Below are 25,558 nucleotides of genomic sequence, written 5' to 3'. Positions count from 1 at the left end.
TGGTTGGATTTGAGTGATGTTTCCATTCCAATTGCAATTGATATTTCCGAAAGAAACAAAGAAAACAAATTCCAATTTTTGCCAGAGTTATTTATTATCTTGACACCAGGAAGCTCAGCTCTTCTTTTGTTGTGAAATTTAGATACAAGTCCAAATTTATGATAGTATGCTCATCAAAGTTCCAACTCTTCTTTTGCTATTGAATTTAAACAAATGATTATACTTAAGCTAATGATGATACACCTAACTCTTATAAACTAATTAAGTGCTAAGCTTGATCGCAAGTGCCAAGTTTCTACCTGATGTTGGATAGTCATCAAGAGGAGACCTGGGAGTGAATCTAATTACACAATAACATTGTCAAGATTTGGTTTAGATCTTTGTAGCCCCTGTCAGATAAGGATGGTATACAATCCAACACCATAACATTGTCGCAGCTTCCATCTTGTACCAAGCACAATGTATCATGATATTCAAGTTTTACGAATCAAATAACATGACATTCAAGGTTTACGAATCAAATAAGGTTTACAAGAGAGCTACACCAGATGAAAACGCATTGAAATGAGCTATTGATTGATTAAAGAGTAGAGCTATCGATTGATTAAAAGAGTATCATCAGCATTGGCAAGAGAGGAAGTTTGTCGAGATTGTTCATTGTTTTCCATTTAGAAGACCGGAAAGGAAATATTAATGCTTTTGCCTGGCATCCTAAGATATTTAGTACATCTGAAACTTCTCCTTGGTTTTCTCGAATATTTGTTCAGCGATGATCGCTCCGTTGCCATCGGCTTGTTTGATCTCCAGATGAGCCTTCTGATAGAACCCAGTACCTCTCAGAGCATCAGCGATGAAATCGTCGAATCCAATAGCTATGGCAGCCTCTGCCTTTGCACCATATACCAGCCTCTGCATTTTGAGGGGAATCGGATAAGCAAAAATCACCTAGAATTCAAAATGTCAGAAGAACATAAAAGAACAATTGGCCACCTTAATTCGTGAAAGATGAATTGCTCCAAAGCACATTGGACAAGGCTCACAGGAAGCATATATCTCACAATCATCAAGTTCGATTTTCCCGAGCTTTTTGCAAGCCTGAAACAACAAAAGTAATACAGCATAAAATGATGTATGTAAAACAAGCTTACTCTCAAGTTTCTCCAGACAAAGCCATAGTTCAAGCCTAGATTATCAGGCTGATCGCTTGCTGTGGGTCTCGATAAGTGACCATTGGCTACTTTAAGATTAAGTGCTCAAGATTAAATCTGGAAAGTTCATATATCAAGTTACTAAGCAAAACTCCTCAAAAGGTTTAACTCAGAAATGCTTTAACCAGAAATTAAACCTCTAAGAAAATTGATGCAGCTGACTGCTACCCCAAAATGTCTTAGGTCCAGAACATCATCATTGGTAAATCAAGCTTACGTCAGAAAGTACACCAGCACAGGTTGTTGGCTCGAATCTAATCAGCCGATATCAAATTTGGAATGGAAAAACATAATCACTGATGTTGAGCAGATCATGGGTAACATGAAACAGACTAGAGAAGTAGAGGTAAGAGGAGAAAGTAAATTGACATCATAGAAAAGGAAAAACAGCTGCTGTCCCTTTTTCTGTGTTTCCATCATCAGACCACTGAGAACTCTGCTCCCAAGTGCCTCACGATATTAAGATGGCAAAAAAGGATGGCCCAATGTCTCCAGCTCCATCTACTGTGGGTTTTGGGAGGAACAATACATGGGTCTCAGTTTGTTTTGGCCTAAGAATCTGAAAAGAGAAGAAAAAAGTTGTCCCTTCCAGCTGAACTATTCTTTCATGAGGTTTCTGAGCCTGTTTAAGACTTCTCTCGAAGATATTAAGGTCAGCTATGTGAGCCACCAAGGTAACATGCATACAGTGACAAACCTCTTATTGTCAAGAACAACTTTTATTACCAAACCAGCAAATGGATGGAGAAACCCTAAAAAAGAAAAAAATACAGAAACACCAGGCCTAAAACTTTCTAGCAACTCAAACCTAGACCTTAAGAAGACAGATATCCATCACTAATAAAATCCTATTTGAACAAGCTATAAATCATTACATGAATACCACTTAAAGGTTACATTCTCAGAACAGAAATATTCTAGCAACTCCAATCTCCTTTTGTTTTTATGTTTTTCAGGATTCTTTACTAACATACAGAAGCAATTTATGAACTATTCTGATTCCTAAATTCTCAAATGAACTTAATAAGATAAGCAAAGAATCATCTTAATATCCACATAATGGTAACTCTTAAGCATGCCTTGTGACCAGCTTGAAATTTATTTTGAAAACAGAATGTCATTCATGGAAAAATGTAGATCAGATGATTATCTGAAAAAGAAACAACAACTTCCAGGAGAACAATTAAAGATCTGTATCATGATCCATGCAATCCTTAATTGAAATAAAATTCTTTACCGGTTTGAGCCTATAGAATGCATCATCAAGAAAAAGATGCATCAAGTTATTCTGCATGGTTCACAGAGGAGACATAATCTGACAGATTCTTTAACAATTTAAAACCCAGGAGCCTGGAAAGTCAATACAAATTAGCATGCCAACAAGATCCAAAATACTAAAGCTCACATTGTTAGACAACGGCAATGCAGACTGTATATGAACAGTCCACATTTACCTTATGAAATAAGACTATTTAGTTGCCCTCCAAACTATCAGTTTCTTACACAGGATATAAGAAAACCAAGACAGTTACATAGATTACATCTGAATATGTTACTGCATTGTATCATAAATTCAAGGATCACATGAAGATAGACAATATAAAAGAAATGTGAACCGACTGATGTACTAACCTCCCTTATTGCGGTCACTTCAGCATGAGCAGTAGGATCCGTGTCCTTCAGCACCATGTTGTGGCAACCAACAACTATCTCATCGTTACGAACAACAACTGCACCAAATGGGCCTCCATGGCCGCATTCAACTCCACAGTATGCCTCTTCAACAGCTTTTGATAAAAACTTATGGTCTCTATCTTGAACAGCTGGTTGAAACAAGCATTGGAATGGGAACAAAATAATACTCAGATCACTAACAAAAAAGAAAAAGAGAAGAAATCAAGAATATCTTTTATTCCATACTTGGTATTGTACAACCAAAAGAAGGCATTGGAAACAATTATAGCTAGAAAGTGACACAAGTACCTTCATGGTGACCAGCGAATGCAGAAGCCACAGAGATGGTCCCATCTTTTGACTCCACCACTGGAACCAAAATGCACAAAGGAAAAAGAACAATAAGCCTCAATCCATGTTAACTATGTCCTCATTGATTATCCAAATATGACATGTTCGTACAACAGATTGTTGGTGGAAGGCAGATAAAATTCCTACAAACAAAGACTGTAATCACATGAAGACTACGAATTCTTCTCATAAATACAATAAACATTAGAAATAAATTCAGTATCATACTACCCAGATGAAGTTATTTCGACTAAAAGATTACGCATAGATAATCAATGAGAAATCCAAGAACAAGTTTGGAGATAATAAACATACTGTAGATATGAAGATCACTAACTACTTATGTCATTCCATGCCCAAATCTCAAAATGAAGTTTAGGAAAAAGAGAAAAACAACACATTCAGAAATAGAAAGCAAACATAAACAGATTGCAGAGAGTTTCCCCTGGACAAAGATTCGACGTGCCAAAAGACATGGAGACGCCCATTAAGAACGGATTGGCCACAGTACTAATGTGTGTGTGTGTGTGTGTGTGTGTGTGTATGTAAAGTATTCGACATGAAGTAAACCACTGTATATACAGAAACAGCAATTACGAGCAAAAAACGTATCTTTCTTCGAAAAAACATCAACCAAGAACAACAATTATCGGTCCAATTTCCCCATAAATCAAGAACCACCGTGGCTTGTAAGGAAGAAGAAGACGGAACCAGCCAGATGCAACAGATCTTGTCGTCCAAGGCAGGAAAACCGGCGAAGAAGACGAGAACACGAATCAAGACTCCCAAAAGAGTAGCGGAAAGAAAGTAGAATATAATCCGGCCGAAAAAGAGATAGATCTCTCGACTCTACAAACAACACCATCAACAACGAAAGAAACGTCAAATCGAACCCACACGCGGAAAAGTGTTGGCTTTCACAATCGGAAAGTCCGCATCTTTATGCAAAGATCCAGCAGCAGGATCCGGAAAGGCGGCATCTCGAAGCAGATCGTGTCGCGCAAGGCAGAGGAGCGAAGAGGGTACAAGTAAATCCATCGGCATAGACGACAACAACGCTGCAAATGGTACCTTGCGCCTCCTCCATAGGGATGGGAGCGGAATCGCCCGACCGGGAAGGATCTCACGAAGCCAAGGAGAGGAAGGATGGAGATTATGGATTTCGCACAAAGGACTAAACGTGAATCTCTCTCTCTCTCTCTCTCCACCGACCAAAGAAGTGTGAACTATTTTTAATATCTTCTTTTTGTATTTTTTTTATAGTTATTTGGGATAGGGATTAAGGGAAAAAAAAAAAACTACTGATATGATATGATCGATTTTTGCAGTCAATTTTAAGTAATAAAATTGCATCAAAGAGAGATAAATTTTCTTAGAGGATGTCATAAAGGAATCATGATTGATTTTTTCTTGAGAGTTAGAAAAAAAAAATCTCAAATCAATGCAAATGATTATATTGGGGTGAATAATGTCATACATAAAGTAACTAATTTTTGTACTGATTTAATAATAAAAATATATATTCTTTTTTTATATATCATAGATTTTTTTTAAATCTAAGAAAGCTAATATGGCATTATTCAATAAATACTATCTAAAATGCTTTTGCACATTAAACTTTATCCTATGTGGATAGATATATAAAGGAGATATTTTAGATTATTTTTTTTCTTAACCAAATTAAATCTTGCATTAAAAGGGATACTTTGAGTCACATCATATGTTATTAATCATGGGCCTACGTGTAAATATTTGGGAGGTTAGTTGGGCTTCCGTGTAGCCCATCAGGCCCACATATACCCTCATGATAGATAGGTCAATATCAAATTTGGGTGATCTTAAGTTTTATCATTAAATTAAATATATCGACTAATTTGGTTGGTAAAAACTTTGATAGTTTATGAAAGATTTGGAAGTCAAATCTCACTGTTTCTTACCTTTTTGTGAAAATAAAAGAAAAATTAAACCATGTATGGCATGGTGAGGTTGACGATTCCATATGTTTGAGAAGTAGACCTGACTTAACAATCCATATGGTTAAATTGAGCTTCCATCAAATCAAAGATGCCATATAATTGACTTTCAATTAACTTTAGGTTGATTTGAGAAGGATTAGAAAACAAGGTACGATCTACTTGAGAAAATATTCAACTTGATGGCACGACTGTTTTGAGGTTATGGTATCTTAGAGCCGAGTGACTTGAAGGTGAAATCATCTTGAAGAACATGTACGACTTGAAGGAGTGGTCAACTCGGAGAAGCTAGGCCATTGTCAACGCAAGCGAGCGAAAGTGTGAACGTCTCTTGATTTTAGAATAAGATATAATCATTTGTATGCATTGCCCCAGAATGATTAAGCTTCACAAGATAATAAGATTGAAGTCATAAGTGATGAAGATTATTCATCTCTATATTGCTGTTTAATATTGTTACTTTTATGATACATGTGCATATGCTTTGTGTATTTTATGTTGCATACCTACAACCAAGTTCATTATGTGCTGACTGATTCTATTAAATTGATTGATTAGATGATGATAAGAGAAATATTTACCCTAATCATGACTCCACACATGGTAGCATAGTCAACAAGAGGAAACAAACCTCGGTTAACAATTGGGCTATGTGGTCATCAACCCAATATAAAATATTGAGGATGATTTCATCCATATCAAATATATTTTCATGGGTTAAAGCTACTATAAGAAAGTTCACCAAGCCATAATAATCGAGGTTGGTTACTATTTACTCCAAACTCATATTTTATATTCTTAGACTATCTTATACATCGAAGAGACCACATAAAAAATTTCATGTGAGCTCAATCTTTATTTAGATTGACGTTCGCTCGAGCTTTCAAGATCATCTTAACTCCATCTAGACTTCTTGTGCATTTAGGCTTAAACAAAGTCTGATATAAATATCACCAACATCTACTATATTATTTTAGGTTAAAATGAGGGCCTACGTCACAAAAACGTCATCATGTTAATTCACTTAATAGACTCTTAAGAAAGGATGATGGTCTAACCCCAACCAATAACACCTTCACCCACAATAGTCAATAGTCAATATTTCTAGTTCTTAATACTTTCACCTTGATGCAAAACCCAATGTGATACTAATGATTATTTAATGACCCCAGTCTCTCTCCACTAATTGAGACCTCCACCCACATGGTCATCCTAACATAGGTCTTCATGAATCTTATTTAATAAGTTTAGATACTAATGAGGATGATGCAATCTATTATCCCTTTTTTCCCTTATTTGGCCTAGTCGACAATGGCTCTTAACCTTAGAGCAACCAATCATTCCATCAAGGTACCTCTGCCAACTACAATACTTGTCACCCTAGAACACTTGTGGTCGACTTACCAACTAGTAGACAAAGTGTCATGATTTCCCATCAAGCATTTATTTTGTGACATTTGCTTATGAAGGGTGATTTGATTTATTTTGTTTACGAGCGATGAAGTTTTCCTCGCTCACACAAATGAAATCGTGGTCGATGGGTTACGTTGGTAGCTTGTTATCAACGGTAGTATTCTCGAAGGTTATGGCCTACCTTGGTTGTTGACCTTGTCATGGGTAATAGTAGGACATTGCAACAATTGCCTTGGGTGGTGCTATAGCATGTGATGGTCGCTCAATGTCATGAAAGAAAATCACATCAGATAGGAGAACAACAACGTACCTTGGTTGTTAGCCTTGTCGCGATTAGGGGCCATGCAAGTGGTAACACTGTATGCAGTGGTAGTTGTTGCAATAGTATAGTGTTCGTCGGCTCTGTTTTGGATAATGATAGAGGAAGTATTGAATCTCAAATTTTGATGATGAAACCAATTGATAGTGTTTATAATTTAATCTGTGTTTTGAGTGACGCAAGATGCTTCGATCAGGGAGAGATAATTAAAGCAGGAAGAATCATGTTGAGTTGGAGAAAAAATGTCAGAAGATTGGACGTCGAGTCGAAGGATCGATCGACGTATCGACAGAAGGCTTCGGATCATAAGTTCGGGCATCGAGCCAAGAAGAAGAGATATTATGCCAAGGAAATCGAAGTTGCGGATGTTAGCTGGTCGATTGGACAATAGGCCGCAAGAGAGGACGATGTGCCAAATAATCAGACGAGACATCGATGAACCAATGACGTATTGGACAACATCTTATTAGCTTAGTATTAATTGTCTAGATCGAGGTAAGTTTTATATGTGTAGAATTAACTACGATAGCAAGGCATAAAGCAAAATGAAGTCTCGGAGTCAAGAACGTAATTTCGTTGGGAATTCGAGAGTTCGTTAGAAGTCCGGACATTCGTCGGAAGTTTTGCCAGAATTAACTGAGAAGTCCAGGAGCTTGCCAAAGAAGCTTATCGGAACTCGCCAGGAAGATCGTCGTGAAGTCTTGGAGTTTGTTGGGAGTCCGTTGGAACATTGCCGAGAGATCGTCGGAAGTTCGCCAGAAGTTTGCCGGAAGAAACCTAGGCTTACAAACTTGTTTAGCTTAGTAATTATTTTAGATTTCGTAGTTAGTACATAATTGAGATTGAAATTAGGCCAACCTAATTAGGGACCAGTTGGGCCCATATATAGACTGTGTTGGGCCCAATGAAAGGCCTAAACAGTGACCCAATAGGTGGCACCGTCGTGACACGGTCTCCGAGACTGTGTTAGGCGGTGGTACCGCCTAGTGTTAGTGCTGCAGGCGGTAGTACCGCCCAGCACAGGTGGTGGTACCGTCAGGACCTCGAAAACCCAAGATGAAATCCTTTTAGGCTCCAAGTTTGAGTCAACTTGAAACCTATAAATACCCCTCTCATCCCTGGTTAAACAACATAAGTATTGAGAGTGAAAAAAGAAAGAAATGCTACTGCAATCTTGTGTGAACTCCTCTCATTCTTCTAAGTGTTAGAAAAGTTTGAGAGATGAGTAAGTGGGGGTGTAAGAGTTATCTCCTAAACCCGGTAAAATGAGAAAGAGTTGTAAAAGGTGGTTGATCTTCGCCTATTGAAGGAAGACCGATAGTGGATACCGATGGCCTCGACGGAAGAGGAATCAGGAGTGGATGTAGGTCACGACGACCGAACCACTTTAAAAATATGGTTTGCTTTTCTTTTGTATAATTTACCTTATTACAAACCTCCTTACTTGCTTTACTTTCTCGTTACACTCTTACGAGTGCCTTGAAGTTTAATATCTTTTAGAGATCGATTTTATCGTACGAAACAAAGATTTTACGAAACCGACGTTTTTATCCGCTACACTAATTTACCCCCCTCTCGCCCTCTCTTAGTACCGACTCGTTCGAAACAGTACCTCTATTAGGGCAGCTGCTATTATCGATGGTAGCATAGCAAGGATAGCAATTGCGGGGTCGCAGTAGTAGAACTTGACTACATGCTTGCCTGCGGCCGATGTTGATGGCAGCAACTATAGGCTGTGATGACAATGAATGGTGATGCTACCACACACGTGGATGTTGGCCACCAGACCAATGAGAGATCACATGACGACTGTACTCAATGAACAAGCATGGTAAGGAATCAATTGTGTGGATATGTGTGGCTTATGATTGGGCACAACATCGTATTTTTACAGTACATGGCGACAGTCGTAGAGGGTTGTGCACGGTGGAAGTTGGCAATTTGGGTGTTGACCACGACTAACGCTAAAAGGATACTAACTACGTCACAGGCGATGTCGACGTGACTGTGGGTGGCATCGACAATGTGCATGGCATTGCGATGCAATACATAAGTGACAGATGATAGCAGCGTAACAAAGGCATGACAAACAGGATGGTTTTGTTTAATTAAGATAAGTTATAGATTTGATTGGATTCTAATTAGTGTTCTCGACTAATAGAAATAAAATCTAATTATTAATTTTTTTAATTTTTTATTGGGATGACTTTAATGGGAGAAATTTTTTTAATTGTTTATCATGAAACTTTGCTCTCATTTATAAATAGATAGAATCTCATAAAGATTAAAAAAATATTTAAAAAATATTATAGATATATTATTAACATTTATTTTATTATTTATAATAGTTTTATGAAGAATACGAAGAGAGAAAATGTCAATCTAGTTCTCTTTCCATATCATAATCTTCGGATTGCACAGATATGTTTATAGATGCGATGAAAGGTATTCTGAACTATATCAAAAGTATATAATTCTAGTTTTATTATTTTATTTTGATTTTGACATTAATTTTTTTAATAATAATCATATAATTATAATTTTATGCTAACGTCTTGCTCCCGTGCGATGTTTTTGGTATTGAAAGATGATTCAGAAATCTAAATGCAACTCCCAAGCTTCATAATCTCTAATCTCTTTTCTTTTGTCTCAGTGCACACTAATCGTGTTTGTCGACTCTACATATGTCATCTGTCAAACAAAATCTGACTTGATCTCGAGTTAATGATGGCAATTTTATTCTAACAATGAACAATAAACGAGAGCTGTCCTTCACTTCTTTTGCTATCACAGAGAGCAATAACTATTTCCTTGGTGCGGAGATTCTCCATAAAGTGAAAGGCATGAAGGTGATTGAGTTCCCTCAAAGTGCTCAAATCCGCTCATCTTCCTGTGGTCTCTGAAGCTACTGGTTCAGTGGTTTCTCCTGAGCAATGAACACATGGCTCTGAACCCTGAAACATCCTCCTCACAAGTCCTTCACCGAAGAAAAAAGAAAGCCATCACGTCCTGCGCAAAACAGCGATTGGAACTGCAGCAGGAGAGGAGGTCACATCAGACCCCGACTATCTGCAACATTGTGTCAGCCTCTCGCTTTCTTCCCCGAGGGAGGACGGTGGTGATTCACATGGAAGCAACATGCATGGTTAGAAGTGCGAGGATAAAGTAACAACAATCGTTGTTGAGGACCGGGAAGACATCCAAAGATAACATAGAGACCACCTCCCATCGAATGGATGGGTTCTGACCATCTCAGTCGATGCCATTCCCAAGTCCCCAGGCCATTAAAGTAGTGTGCGATGCTGTGCCACAAAAATTTTCCATGGGAGTTCTCCAACACGGGCAAGTCTTGTGTTATTGTTTAGCACCAGGAGAGATGGATTCAGACTCCTTTTTAGTGCATGTTTGATACTGTTCCTATTAAAGAAGAAGGCGGCAGAGCTGACCATTGCAGAATAATGTGATCCATGTGCCTGTGCGAGGTTGCAGAATAATATGTCCTCCCTTAGCTGCAACTCACTCTCTCTCTCTCTCTATATAATCCCAGAGCAGATGGAGGTCTCAGATTCAGCATTCACCAGTTCAATTCACTTCGGGCGCACAAACTGCGGAGGCTGCTGCCATGGGTTCTTGGGTTCGCACCATCACCTCCCCCTTCAGGAAGGCTTGCACCCTCATCAATCCACCCAGACAGAAGAATCCCCAACCAGGTGAAGTGTGCTTGCTCTCCTGCCTTGTCTCCCTGCTTTCTTGCTCTGATTGCGCTGTGGCATGGACTAACAAAGGCCACGCTTACCTGGTTGCAGAAGCACATGATCCCCACCGAATGGCTCTTCACGGCGAGGTGATGGCCTGCTCCTACCATGACGTCCAGGTGATGTGGTCCATCCTCGACAAGTCCAACCCCGGAGAACATGGCCGACGCTGAGGATTCCGAGTCTTTGAGACGCTCTTCGTGTGTAAATTCTAGCTTAGGTGCTCGGTAACGGAGGAGACACCACAAGTTACTGTACTGGTAATCCCCATGGCGTCATGCTCATGGCGAGATTTAGTTGAACTAGAGCGCGCAGTTTATCACTATCAATCTCTCTCTGCACTTAAACGTAGAATCTACGGGAAGTTTAGGACAAGCAAGAGGAATTAATTTATAAGAAGGAATGATGATTGTCTTCTCCATTGTCCAGTAGAGACGACTTCTCGTAAGAACAGTGTACATGCTATGTTCTTTGATGGAGAAGAAGAATAAATATTTGGATTCTCCTGTGAAGCCAAAGGCATCTCATACGCCACATGAAGCTCTAGGTCTCTGTTTCTGTCTGTGTGCATTCATGTACCGGACATGTCGCCCTGTCAATGCATGGTGGCTTTCGATTGACATCTTACAGGCCGAGTTGACAGGAAAAAATTACCACATTCCTCGCGTGTACATTCCTCCATTGTTTGATCCATGAGAATAATACCTCTGCCGATTGAATCGTAAGAACTTCTTCTTTTTCCACTCACGTTAAAACAAGATAGCACATGAAATTGTTTTGGTCAAAGAGCAAAGAGCTGTACGTAATGCATCACTCTTGGCATCATGCATCAGACTTGCAGCTTTGCAGTCAAAATATCAACATTTTCAGCACGATCTTTTTTCTTTGTCGACTTGATCAAAGTCTTATCAGTGATGAAATCTTCACTAGTGTTATTTGTTGCTTCAGAACATCCAGATATCAGTGAGAAACAAATGTCACATGCTACTCTGTTTCCCATTTCATCGAACATGAAAGTGTTGATGAGTTAGGATATACACATAAATAAGGTATATGGATTGGTCTCCAATATGCTTTTCATTCTTTTTAAAGTAGAGAATAAGACATGGTCATAAAAATGAAGAACAGGTACAAAAATATAGTATATGTGTCTATATACATAAACATAACCATGAAAGATGCATGGAAAGCAAAACAAGAATCCCATGGGCGATGGAATAGAAAGACTAGAAGAGATAGAACGAGCAGATTATTAGAACGTCACCACGCGAGTTCATCTGAGATCAGTGGAACAGGGTAGCCGGCCATGTGGTGGTGAGATCCACAAGCAAATTATCGCTGTCCTGCTGCGACCAGTTAACCATCACGTCCGTGACCCAGTTCGGCTGCTGGACCGCCTCCACCGCCTGCTGTCCATGGTTCACCGGGTTGCTCCACCCCGTGGGTGGTGGCGGGGCCGGTGGCTGGGCCGGTGGCGTCTGCTGCGTCTCAGTGGCGGTGGCCGCAAGAGCCGCGGCAGCCTGCGGCTGCGGCGGGGGCATGGCCAGCCGTTTGGAGACCTCCTCCCTCTTCTCGTATATCATTCGCAGCTTGGTCTCCACCATCCAGGTGAGGGCAGAGGCGTCCTCGAGGCACAGGTCGTCGAAATCGCGGCCTCGGAGCCCCTCGAACATCAGCTTGGTTATCCCGATTTCATGGTTCTCGCGATGCAGCCGGCGCAGCTGCTCCACCAGCTTGGAGACCCGCTGGTGGAGGAAGGACTCCTGGTTGATCATTTTTCTGGTGCGCTCGATCTCCGGAAGTTTCCTGAAGCGCGCTATTATCCGGGCCGTGTCCGGGGGGGGCGGCCACATCTGCGGCTGGTGCTCGTTCGGCGCGTACACCACCGCGCACGCATCCACCCCGCACAGAATGCTCAGCTCCTCCACCTTCTTCAACAGCCCCTTGCGCCGCTTCTTCAGGGTGGCGCGGCGTGTGGAGTCGTTGACAATCCACGATAGCCTAACCTTGCTCCTAGCCATGGTAAGCAGGACAGGAACACACCGATGTCCCTTTTGCCGGCGGTCTTTATAGAGATGGAAAGAAAGAACGAAGGGGTGTGAACGACCGGAAGCGGAACTATGATCAGAATCCATGATAGCCTACAATCGTTACTATGTATCCAATCATCGGTCGAGAAATAGGGAGGCGATGCTTTTTTGGGATGTTGTGGCCATTAAAAACGCGATCTCGAATAAATTCGCTGTTTGAGTGCTCGTAGCCGATCCTCTCCCTAGACATTGCACTTGCCAGACCGGTTGGATTGCCTCTTCCATAACAGCAAACAGCCTCATCAGCAAGCCACGATTGGAAAACTGGCAATGAGCTGTGGGGCCGCCACACTCTCATTCACCGAACCTGTAACTCGGCGAAGCATGCATGCATGCACGCACGTAGCGCACACCAGTCATTCATTTCCTAACCCTTACGTCCTGTGATGTGCGGGGTGCATGCAATGCATGGCTTGGTCATGGCTGATCGACGTACGTAAGGGTGCACAAAGTGATAAGGCAGGCGCAGTTGTATGTGCATATGACGTTATCGAGGAAGACATGTTGAGATATCAGAAGAGTTCCAAATTTGATTCCATCACAGTTTCAATTAGACAAGATGGAGATGGCAAAATCCAAGTTATGCTGTGTTTTCCTTGTTCCTTACGCATGGAACAGAACAAAAGGAATGACTCTATTATCTGACTCTCTCAACTACTTTTAACACAATCCCTCTCTTAATAACATTAGGATCTCTTAATAACATTAGGATCTTATTAAAACTTTTAGATATATTGGATCATTTATTAATAATTTAAGCTTTAAAATTTGAGATTAATGGTTATACAATCGAAATGGGCTCCACAATGATGTGGCCCATTAGACGGCCCAGCAAACCTACCTCTTCGTCGTGGACGGAAGCGGATGATGACGGATACAAACAAACATAGATGAGTCGGTGAGGCGGGAAGGGAAATAGAAGTGTTTCTAAGCGCCCAAACCCTCTCTCTTCATCGTTCTCCCTTTTGTTCGATCTCGGTCTTTCTAGTCTCTATTTTGCGAGTTCTCTACGACCGAAGCTTCCTCATCCCCGTCGGCATGGGAATCAAGGTTAGGGTTTTGTTTTTCCTCTGTCCCTGTAGTTGTCTCTTAGCTTCTTCCCCGCGTGATGGGGTCCCCCGTCTCCTGCTCTTTACCTGCTGGACGAAGCTCCTCGCGGACAACGCCCCAAAGGCCATGAAGGACCAGAAGTTCGAGAGCTGTTTCGGCCGGAAGATTGCGGTCAGTACCAGTATGAGCATCTACCAGTTCCTTGTCCGGTGTCCTCTCTCATCACTACTTTGTAGCATTGGGCTTTGTGACTAATTAGATATTTTCTTTTTGGTTTCTCGTGCGAGAGTTCCTTGGATATGCTTAGACGAGTTTAGGGTTTGGGTCATGACAGACGGCTGCGGAGCTTTTGAACTCTCGTTTCCCCGCCTAATCTTTCTCGGATTCGTAATTTATGGCTATTTCCGTTTCGTATAGACCGTCGTGGGAAGGACTGGTATGGAAACCCTCACCAACGAGGCTGGGGTAGTCACAAGGTTGACGAATCATTTCTATCTTTCCTTTTTTCTTTTATTTTCTTTATTAATGACAAGAAAGAAGTTTGAATCTTGAGTTTAATCTATACTCAATGGGATTGCTTGTTTGTTCGTCTTGTTTTGACGTTTGGTGTGGCAAAAAAGCCATTTGTTACACTGGCAAAAAAGCCAGTGTAAGTCCACATCTTTATCTGGGAAGTTATGTTTTCTCATTTTTTTTGTTTTCTAATGCAGCTTTCTGTTTTTGTCATGCCAGTTATGTATTTGATGGTCAGCCACCGGAATTGAAGAAACAAGAACTTGCCAAAAGGCAAGTCATTACTAACCTTCTATATGAATTCTTTTAATTTATTCTCCTACATTTTCATGGTCGAATAGTAATGTTCTTTAAGCTTCTTGCACACTTTAGATACTCAAAGAGAGAAGATGCTACCGAGGATCTGAATGCAGCAATCGAGGTTAGTGCTTGTCCACTATAAGTACCTTTTGGGACATATCTGACTTTTTCCCATCGTGCTGCTTCTGGTCCTTTTGCTCTTTTTCTCCCCTTTCTGAACCCATTCAGGTGATGATTCCTACTGCTGCAGGCTGGTGACACAGGGAATTGAAAAGTATAGCAAAAGGACAGTGAAGGTTGTTTTTGATGTTTCTAGTTTGCAGTAGATTATATGCCTTGAAGGTATGTTGACTAAAACTTTTTAGTCCTACATGAGTTTGATATTTATATGTGTAAACTAGCATACAGAACTATTCGAGTTTTTTCCTTGCAATTAAAATCCGAATATTTTAAATTTCCTTTTAATTCACATTTGGAACTCGAAATTTTAAGCAGCTATCAAACACTGTATGACCATTGCATGCTTTAGTCTTATCGAGAAGGAAAAAAAAAACTACTAAGAGTAAGGGAATAAGCTATTTTTTAATTGAGTTACCACATTTGGCATCCGAAAAAGTGAATCATAAGCATCTCATCCTATAGTTGCCTCCTGCTTCTGTTGCTGGTTTATGATGGATGTCCCAACTTTCATTAACTACCAATTGGCTGCATATGTTTTCTGTATATCTAATTCGTGAGACCAGGCTATATGTACCTATTAAATATGACATTAGAATCTGCCTTTTCTGTTTATTCATTTTTGACGCTTCATTAAATAACTGAAGCTTATTACTAACAGATTCTTCTGCCATTCTGTAATTCTTGTGCCACTTCACTGTGAATGTTACTAAATAATTGGCGCGCTATATATGTGGCCAAGAGCAACTAGAGAAGGGAGGCAGAATTCTCAATTGGTACCATTATTTTGGAATTGTTTTCTGACGAGGTGGACATGAACGTTGATATACTGGGAAAAATTGTTGGGGAATGACTAAAATGTTTGATTTAACTATAAAATTAACACATTCAACCCCAAAAGCTATTATGGACTATTGCCAAATATTGTCAATGCAGTTGATGCTATTATGGAGGGTTGATTATTTCAAGAAACAATCGGTTCATTCTTTGATGTCGTAGCTATATTGTGTCGTTACGATATGGATCCCGGTAAAAAAAAGTTACACATATATTGATCATAAATCATATTTAACATTAATTATTTATTATACTAATAAAGTCCTATTTATATCTTTTTGCAATCGAGTGGTGATTATAATTTTGGAAGAGATACTAAATTAAAGGAAGGTTATCATTCGTGTACTTTTGCATATGACGACATCAAGTGGTTGCGAACGTAATTGGTCGACCTTCGTATTGATTCATATGAAGGTTCGCAACATACTATCGTATAGATAGTTGGAGAAACTGATATATGTCCACTACAACATGTGGCTAGGGTTGCGGCGTGCTGAGTTGGAAAAGAAGTCAGAGGAATAGGAGATTGATCTTATCGACCTCCAATACTATAAAGAATATTGACAACCAATGATAGAGTGAGTCGAAGTAGTGAAGAACCAAGAGGATCCTCTACTTGATGAGGCAGGAGATTCTCCACGTCCTTTGTGTTTTATCACCGAGGCAATATAAGAAAAGGAAGCATATCCTCAGCAGGAGGAAGATTCCCCTTGGTTAGAATGTGACGGGAGGAGTTAGATAATATTGAATTGGATTACTCGAGGAACTAGAGACACCCAATCATCACAATCGTCCAACCAGCGTGCAAGACAAAGGTAAAAGGGAAGATGGTAGCATCAGTTCACCATTAGAAAGAATCGAGTCAGGTGACGAGACACTTTCTCAATCGTATTCAACAACTATCTCGGTCCAAAGATATGGTAATGGCGTGGATAGTAGTGCCTTAATTAATGATGGCGGCAACATCGAGGAGTTGATAGTCTCGTTTACGTTGAGGGTGGTGCATGGATCGAGGAGCAGTATTTTATGCATACCATCCAAGATTTAGATCATGAATCTCGACGAGATACTAGTCAAGTTTGTACATGGAAGGGGAAGACAGTGGATGATTTTGAGTAGATGTGACAGAGCTTACATGACGTAGACAGGGAGCGAAGTTTATCGTATTCACAATCGTTATATTATGAAGAATCTTATGACTAATAGTAGTATGGGAATAATTGATCATTCTGATAGCAGATAAGATTTCCCTAACTACATGAGGAAATCTCTCTATTTTGTTGAGGGAAATTCTTCCTCCTAATATGTATAAATATGAGAGGGATATGTTAATGCATTTAAGCTAAAGCTTCTTCAATAAAGCTTCTTTAATAATTCTTCTTATCTTTTATTCTCTTATCTTCTATTCTTTCTATCATGGTATCAGAGCTTTCGCCGTAAAGGCTACTTCTAAACATCTCGAAGTAGACCCGTCTCCCCGTCGGACTCCACTGAATCTCAGCTCCTTCTCCTACTGCCTCGTGGACCGCGACTCCATCTCAAAGTAGTACAGCGTTTTCCATGGACGTCCTCCAGGATCGTTGGGTCGGCCTCCTTCGAAGCTGAACAAGGGCCACCACGCCGCGCCCTATTCTCCTCCCTGCGTTGGTGGCATTCTTTACTGTCAGCCTTCCTCTGCCTCTTCCTGCAGAAGCAGAGTCGACGCAGCCTCGCAACCGTTCCCCGACCAGCGATCTCTCCTCCTCGTTCTCATATCTCGCTCGAGCGAGAAGTGCCGCTGCCGCCGTCCTAGCCACAGCAGCTGTAGCAGCAATGATCTGCTCTTCTCCCAAGCTGTTGTCCTCTGCTTCTTCTTCCTCTGCTACAGCATTGCTATAGCTTTCTCTATTGCTACGGCTTCTCCTCTGCTGCAGTTGTCGTCATCGCCGTTGCAGCCGCCGTCGTCGTAGCCGCAGCAATAGCAACAGCAGCACTAGCGATCTGCTCTTGCCCTACTCACTAAGCCTCTGGCTCGTAAACTGTTTGCTTTGCATCGATCCAAGATTGATATCATTGACAGGAGCACCATCTTGAGGGGGCATGATAGCAAATAAGATTTCCCTAACTACATAAGGAAATCTCTCTATTCTGTTGAGAGAAATCCTCCCTCCTAATCTGTATAAATAGGAGAGGGACATGTTAATGCATTCAAGCTAAAGTTTTTTCAATAAAGCTTCTTCAATAATTCTTCTTATCTTCTATTCTTTCTATCACATTCTTCTTTGAGCAATAGTATGATGATCGATCTTATGACACAGAACAACAGATCAGTGGTGAAAGTAGAAGTTCTGACGTTCTCCATGCTTCTCATTAATACATGCCATAATCATACTTGCCTTAGGAGTTGCCTCGGACATGTGTAGTTCATGACGATTAGACTACAACCATCACCACATTGATGTATCAAGGACATACGGCGTATCAATATACTATGTTATGGGATCAATTTCAAGATTGTGTCCAACAAACATATCAAACTAATATATAAATACATAGGATCGAGGACCTCGATTTATCGCTTGTGGAGTTTCGTCATTCTTTTTTGTGATAGAATTGGGTATATCTATCGATTGATTACTTGATTCATTTGAATCTTAAAGTTTAAGTTGTTTAAAAAATAATCTAACAATTCAAATCATTTCTTTTTAGATAATTCAATATCAATAGAAGGACGGTTCGGAATGTACCACAAAGCTACTTCTTAAAGCTTAAAAAAGATGTGGCATTATTCTTTCCAAATCTAGATTATTTTGTTAAAATTATACTAAATTTATATTTATTTTCAACTTAAAAGTTCTAATCTAATTTTTTTGATTTTTCAAGAATTTTTAGAGCTCGTGTCGGCCAATTTTTTTCGTATTGTCAGTACGTGTCATCACACCGACACATGGTATGTTGGTACGGATTGATACATGCCATATTGATGGTGGTCGGTACATCAGTATGGATCGGTAAGGCGAACCCTATGTGAAATTGTCTTTCCTTCACGTAGTTTTTTATGTTTCTATTGAGCATTCTTATTTGTTCTATATGCCTTTTTTTTAGCTTTTATTTATATATTTTATCCAGATGATTTTAGAGTTTCTGGTAGTATTTTTAGTTTGTTGATATGACACAAGCAATCAATTGACAAAACAAAGTTTGTTTTCTTCATAATTAATTAAAATACACTTTCAGATTTGCTACCACATTATGGTCCTTATCCATTAACTTAGAGAGCTTGGATGAAAATGTAACCTACACACTAAAGGTGTTTCCATTAGCTAGCATATTGAGGACTCTTGCCAAGTTTCTTATGACCTAAGGAACATAGTTCGGTGAAGTAGGCTTTTGCCGAGTTGTTAGTAATAGAACATCTAAGTCTTTACTTTTCTATCTTGTTTTTCATAATTCGATGTCATTGCAATGTTACAATTTCCCCTAATTATTAAGATGTCATAATCTCCATTTAAAATTCTGACATCCCATTTAAATTTCTAGCATCCTCATCAGGCAGAATGTTTCTCCAATGCTTCATCATATCAAGGTAAAATCAGATAGCATATACCAGGTTTGCAATTTCGTATCAGACATTGTGACTGGTACATTCTGTTGATATCGGTGTATCGACACTCATTATGTCGATAAGTTGGGGGAGGGAGAGGGAGGAAGAAGTAAAAAGAGGTCATGGAGAAGGAAGAGAAAGAAGAAGAACAAGATGAAGAGGAGGAGAAAAGAAGATGATCGACAACTGTGTCCTTGTAAAAGAGGAGGGTGGCGGGCTTGTGACATCCTTCGCGATACCTAACATTGTTAATATTTTAGTGCACTAGATTGGACCCCTTGAAATTGGGTGGTTCGCACACAAACTATAAGAAGAGGAGGATCGACGATGGTGCCCTCGTGAGAAGAGGATAATGGGCTCGCGACTTCCTCTGCGAGCCCTAACATCATCAGTATTATTATTATAATATAATATTTTATTTTATTTACAAAGAGTAAATGGTGAAGGTGCGATTCGAGCCCAGAAATTATTTCTTTTTTAACACACCAAATCTAACCGCTTGACATTGGAGTGGTCCACATACTAGTTAGCATCTTGACCAATAAATATCAGTCCATGCATACCTGTCCAACAAAATCGCAAACCTTGGAATATGCATACATATTATGTAGAATAAGTAATTTGATTCTTTACTTCATCATGAATGAGCTTGCAAATTTAGAATAAGGATGAAAGGTAAGATACAATTAACCTATTACAGTCCTAATATATTAGGAAGACAACTATACATGTAAATCCTAACTATCCAATTTAAATTAGGAATATGACTATTTAGGAATATAACTATATAGAAATACAACTATATTCTGATTAGGAATACATTCATATAGGGATACAACTTTCATATTATAGGAATACAACTCTCGTAGGAATATAGCTTTCATATTCAAGAATTACGAGTTCGATATCCATGTGATTCTCCAACACTCTCCCTTATGCGGTTACTCTTGTAGGAATATAGCTTTTGTATTCAAGAATTACAACTTCGATATCTATGTGATTCTCCAACACTCTCCGTTATGCAGTTGTAAATATATTTTGCAATCCATGCCTGTTAAGTAATTTATCAAACATTGGATCTGATAAAGTTTTCGTCAAAGCATCAACCAACTGTTATATGGATGAATTACAAGGAATGCAAATTTGTCCCCATCCAAATTCTCTTTGTTGAAATGCTATTTTATTTCCACATGTTTGGTTTTATTGTCGTGAACCAACAATACTTAATATAGTTCTATTGTCACAACACAACAACAACATAAGATTACTTCCTTTGATCTTCAAAGTCATTACTATTATCTTTAGCTAAATTAGTTCATAAATCCTTATTTCCATGGTCCTAAATTCAGCTTTGCACTTGATCGGGCCACCATTGGTTGCGTCTTGCTCCTCAAGTGACCAGATTTCGTCCTAAAAATATGTAGTAATTGGAAATTGATCTTCTATCTTCAATAGATCTAGTGTAATTTGAGTCTATATAGGCTTCTACTTGTGGTTCTTGGGGATGCTACAATCTCCCCATGAATCATTCAGGAAGATGACTCTATAGGAATACAACAATATTCTACTTAGGAATACAGACATATTGGGTTTGAATATTCTAGGAATACAACACCCACGTGAATATAACTTCCACATTCAGAATTCAATCATCCGTATCTATTATTCTCTATCACTCCCCCTCAAGTAGTTGTAAATATGTTTTGCAATCCAAACTTGTCATGTTATTTATAGAATATTGGATCTAGTAAAGTTTTTATCAAAGCAACAACTATCGATTTTGTGGATGAATTTCAAGGCATGCAGATTTGTCTACCGTTCAACTTTACTTTAATGAAATGTCATTTTATTTCCACATATTTGGTTTTATCATAATGAATTAGAGTTGCGGGCAATACTTCTATTACTTCATTGTCACAACACAACAACATAGGATTACTTATTTTGATCTTTTAAGTAGTACTTTTAGCTACATTAGTTCACAAGCTTCGATTACAAAACATTTGCAACTATTTGAGGGGGAGTGTTAGAGAATCACACAGATATGGAAGTTGTAAATGTTGAATATGGAAGCTATATTCCTATGGCAATTGTATTCTTTGAATATAGAAGTTGTATCTTTATATAACTCTATTCCTAATTAGAATACAGTTGTATTCCTTTATAGTTATCTTCCTAAATAGTGGTATTTCTAATTTAAATAGGATAGTTGCCTAAGAATTATATATATAGTTATTTTCCTAATATATTAGGATTGTAATTGATTCCCCACATTAAGGTTTGACGTTCTTGTCATGGATATAACAGGTCCAGAATCAAAGTGCATGTGAGGCCCAATATTATGGTGGCTCTGCGTTATGACGTGCCCTTTAGTTCTATTCATGGGTAGGATTTTCCTATTCGAGTATTTTACCTATCCAATATTAGGTCGGATTTGATATCAATTTTCATGATTAGATTCAATGAGATAACTTTACATATCTATTGAAATTGAGTCACTGACCCAAAATGCTTAAGCCCAATATAATAGTAATACACTTATCTGATTCTTATAAATCAATTCATAATTTTACGTATTCTTATGTGGAATTAAACTTAGAATGTTATAGTATTTCCTTTGCTCAAGCTTACCATAGAGTTTCCAAGACATATCTCGAGTATATCTTGGTTTTGAGCAATAGTCATGTCACAATTTTCTTTTTTCGTCCATGGATGGTTTCCTTGTAGCATGCAAAAAAAATTTTGAGATTGCCAAGGTTAAGTTTTCTCAGATTGAATTCTTATACAGACGAGCTTAACTTCCTACCTTCTTCTTCACGAACTAAGAGAAATATTTCTTTAATAGATGGGAGAAGGCCTCTGCCCAGGACTCTTTCACAAACTTCATTAAACTTGGGATTAAGGCTCAACCAGAAAATTAAAAATTCATGTTCATTCAATCATATCTTTAAGCTTCTTTATTTCATTTTGATACCCAGACAGAGATCTAGTCCTAACCAAAGTCCCTTCAGAATAACATAGTAGTTGGTAACTGGTTAGTTACCTTATTTAGTGGACAATCTGCCTCTTCAATTCATATTATTGGTTAGCAGCACACTTCTTGGAGTAGGTTTATGTGACTGCATCCCATATGTCCTTTCTATTTTCCAGCAGGAGATTGTCTTGCTAATCTCATGTTGCATGAAGTGCAATAGCCAGGACATCACCATTGAACTTTTACATCTGAGATTTCAAATTTTGGATCAGATGTCTCTGGTGCAGAAGAAGTGCCAAGAGAATAACTCCATTTAATTCTAAAGTATTTATTTGTACGGTGGTATTTTCAGATGACTATGTGTCCTGGATTTGGTGTCGAGTTGGTTGAGGTGACTATTTTTTATGTTGCAAAGATGCTTAAAAGATTGGAAGGTTTGAAGATCAAGATTTAGAAATGGCAATGAGGGTCGAAACAATGATCAGCAAAGAAAGGACTGACCAGAAATGTTGATCAAGAACCATTGGAACATCTACAAACTACAAGTCTAAATCTGGAGGTGCAAAGAAGAAATGATTGGAAAGCAATATCAGCACTCAAAACATTGGAACCTGTCGACTGAGCAGGTAAGAACCATTCTGCTGGTTCAAACTTCTTCTCACTTTTCCTTTTGTACATATCAGTGGTCTTATTTATTCTTTGCTTATCTAACTTTAGGGTTAACTGAATTTCTGCATGGCTCATGCTTGTGGTGTCCCATCTTATCATGTTTGTGAGAGTTAAATTAATGAACGATTAGCTTGGCTCACACTCGTGATGGGTCCCATCCTGTGAGGGTTAACCAATGAACGGATAGCTTGTGAACTTTAAGAATAGATGCATTAATATTTTGATTTTTTGATTAGGATGTTAGTTTAGAACCAATCGAGGTTCTTCTCATACGGGTGTTAGTAAATGTCATGCCCATTCGATTCACAATGTGTTGAACCTTATAAGATTGTTGTGGGGGTATGCTCGATAAAATTCCTTTCAATGGATTGTGAGGTGTTAGCTAAGCATAAGTCTTTTAGTTGAATATATTATAATTTAAGTCTTTATATGATTGGGGAATGCACTTGAACCCCTAGTCTATATTGCATTTTTTGTCTGCGAATGCTGAAGACTTGATATCACTCAGACATTGACCCTATTGCTTATGTCTCGTGACGTTTGTTTCATAGGTTTAACTTACTTTATCTTTGCCTGATTTGGCTACAAAGTTAAATGGGCTCTGACATTTTGAAGGGTTAGAAGAGAATGTAATTTTTTGTTTCCTTGAGGGGTGGCCTATCAATGAAGTTGCATGGGTCATAGAAAGATAAACTTCGCCATGTTGCTCGAGCCTTATACGAGGCTATCACCATCCTCTAGGTGAGCTAGCAGTGGCTTGAGGATCTGGATCTCAACCTTATGTCTCAGGGTAGGTGACGTATTTCTTTTTTCTTTTATCTTCACTTCTTTGATTTGGCATTAAGCTTGTTTGATGCATTGTAGACATGGATCTTTGCATCAACGTCTTCAGCCATCGAGAAGCATAGGAAGAAGGTTGCAATGTACCTTGCTTTGTAAACGTCTCAGAGGAGCAGGTCATTTGAGAATAGGGGAGAATTTGCCTTGGAAGTTCAAGCCTCGGGGCCTCGGCTTAGACATTCGGGATGCTTGAAGAGGAAAGGAGGGCCTTGGCACATAACCTATTTAACAAGTGTCGGTCGGGCCCTTTGCTCAGTCATTAGTATTGAGTCAGTGTCGAAGGGTAGATGAAGCGCCACCCTTGATCCGAGCGAGTGAATGGGCTCCTTTGCCTTTTACGAGGGGGAAGTCTTCTTGAACTATTGAATCCTCTCACTTTGGGGGGGAGTCGGTGAGGCAACCAACAATAGCAACAATAATCACTATCTGGTAGACCAAGGCCCTCGTCCTTGGCTCGCTTGGGCGATCCATCGCTCGTTAGTGGATGTTAACCACGAAGTTGGAGGTTTAGGCTCTCCTTCTAGTGCTGCTAGTTGATAAGTCATCATGTGTCATCATTGGTGTAAGTACGAGGGCTTGCGAGAAATTGCTTGCTTTGGGTGAGTTGCATAGTTTTGCTCTTTCGGGATGAGCTCCAATATGGGTCTTTAGAGGATGACTTTGGCATTTATAAGGTCTTTCTTTTCTTACTCCTTAATTAATGTGAACTAAATATGCTTATCATTAATCTCAACGGGAGAGTTGAGGTTGTTAATGTATATTATGGTTGTTTGATTAGGATATCGATTTGGAGCTAATTGAGTTCCAATTCTATACTTGTTAGATTGGCATTTGAAAGTGTCAAACCCAATTGATTCATAATGCACTAAACCTTGTGAAGCTAATTGTGCCCGACAAAGCCTCTTTTGATGTTTCAGGTAGTCTTGATTATGAGGGGTCCACAAAGTGTCAAGTCTTTCTGAGATGAATGTATTAGAATTTAAGTCCTTCAGAGCCGAATGCATTAGAATGAGTCTTTTCAGAGGGTTGAGGACTACACCTGACGAACCTTTTATAGTGAGGTTTCAAAACCATGTTTTTCCTAGTCCAATCTTAAGTGGGATCGCATTGCATCGAATCTAGAGAACGTTCACAGGCCGTGGATATGAGATGTCGAGGTGTCAATAACATGGTGATAGGCTATCAACCACATGACGATAATGTATTGATCATGTGGCATCAAGGTGGTGTTGACCATATAGCAAATTGATGTTAATCTCGTCATCATATCATATCAGTAGCGATTAGCATGTGGACTTATCATGATTCCAATTTACCAATACCAAACTAGAAATCAATTGATCAATGTGGTGTTTGGTCCCCTATCTCTCAAAATAGACTTAGGAATGACGCCGAGTAGGATATTAGTTACCTTAATACCACTCAATAACATTACTCCTATTCGAAACATGCAGCTGACTCAAGTAACTAATTTGTTAATCGAATTGATTTGATATTAGATCGAAGGCTATACCGGTCCAAGATAAATGGACAAAATGACCTATTCACTCGCATCTTTATGTAAGTTCATTCACGTCCAATAGATAGATGCTTGCTTTTACTTGTTGGCTCCATGTTGCTGCACTAGCAAAAGCTTTGTACCTTTGAACTGGAGATCAAATCCAAGGATTAGGCGAAAAGATATGAGGAAGAGATTTGGATCAGCATCTGTTCAACAGATGCTGCACTATGTTATGTCGGCCCTTTTTGCCTTGGAATAGATTGTAAACAATTAAACCCCAACTGCATCCGGAAACAGACTTGTCCTGCTCGGATTCCTGCTTCTGCCACTC

The 25,558-nt window shown here is 39.2% G+C and overlaps 2 protein-coding genes and 1 long non-coding RNA gene across 3 annotated transcripts; 1 reads left to right on the top strand and 2 right to left on the bottom strand.

Annotated features, from left to right (window-relative positions):
- Nucleotides 1-576: 576 nt before the first annotated feature.
- LOC135587139 (guanosine deaminase-like) lies at nucleotides 577-4,455 on the bottom strand. Its single transcript, XM_065078177.1, has 5 exons — nucleotides 4,305-4,455; nucleotides 3,192-3,251; nucleotides 2,841-3,031; nucleotides 991-1,095; nucleotides 577-909 (listed from the first exon to the last, which is right to left on the bottom strand). Exons 1-5 carry the CDS (start codon nucleotides 4,318-4,320, stop codon nucleotides 721-723), a joined length of 561 nt encoding a protein of 186 aa, XP_064934249.1. The 5' UTR covers nucleotides 4,321-4,455; the 3' UTR covers nucleotides 577-720.
- Nucleotides 4,456-11,976: 7,521 nt separating this feature from the next.
- Nucleotides 11,977-12,714, bottom strand: LOC103994314 (agamous-like MADS-box protein AGL80). The gene has a single exon (XM_009414640.2). It carries the CDS (start codon nucleotides 12,712-12,714, stop codon nucleotides 11,977-11,979), a length of 738 nt encoding a protein of 245 aa, XP_009412915.2.
- Nucleotides 12,715-14,713: 1,999 nt separating this feature from the next.
- On the top strand, nucleotides 14,714-24,842 carry LOC108953575 (uncharacterized). The gene is made up of 5 exons (XR_001979352.2): nucleotides 14,714-14,767; nucleotides 14,897-14,988; nucleotides 22,570-22,843; nucleotides 23,502-23,676; nucleotides 23,751-24,842. It is a non-coding gene; the product is annotated as an uncharacterized LOC108953575 (long non-coding RNA).
- Nucleotides 24,843-25,558: the final 716 nt, after the last annotated feature.

Source organism: Musa acuminata, chromosome BXJ1-8 (genome assembly GCF_036884655.1).
Source record: "Musa acuminata AAA Group cultivar baxijiao chromosome BXJ1-8, Cavendish_Baxijiao_AAA, whole genome shotgun sequence".
NCBI classification, from domain to species: Eukaryota; Viridiplantae; Streptophyta; class Magnoliopsida; order Zingiberales; family Musaceae; genus Musa; species Musa acuminata.
Note: the sequence above shows the minus strand (reverse complement) of the source record. Positions and strands in the feature narration are given on the sequence as shown.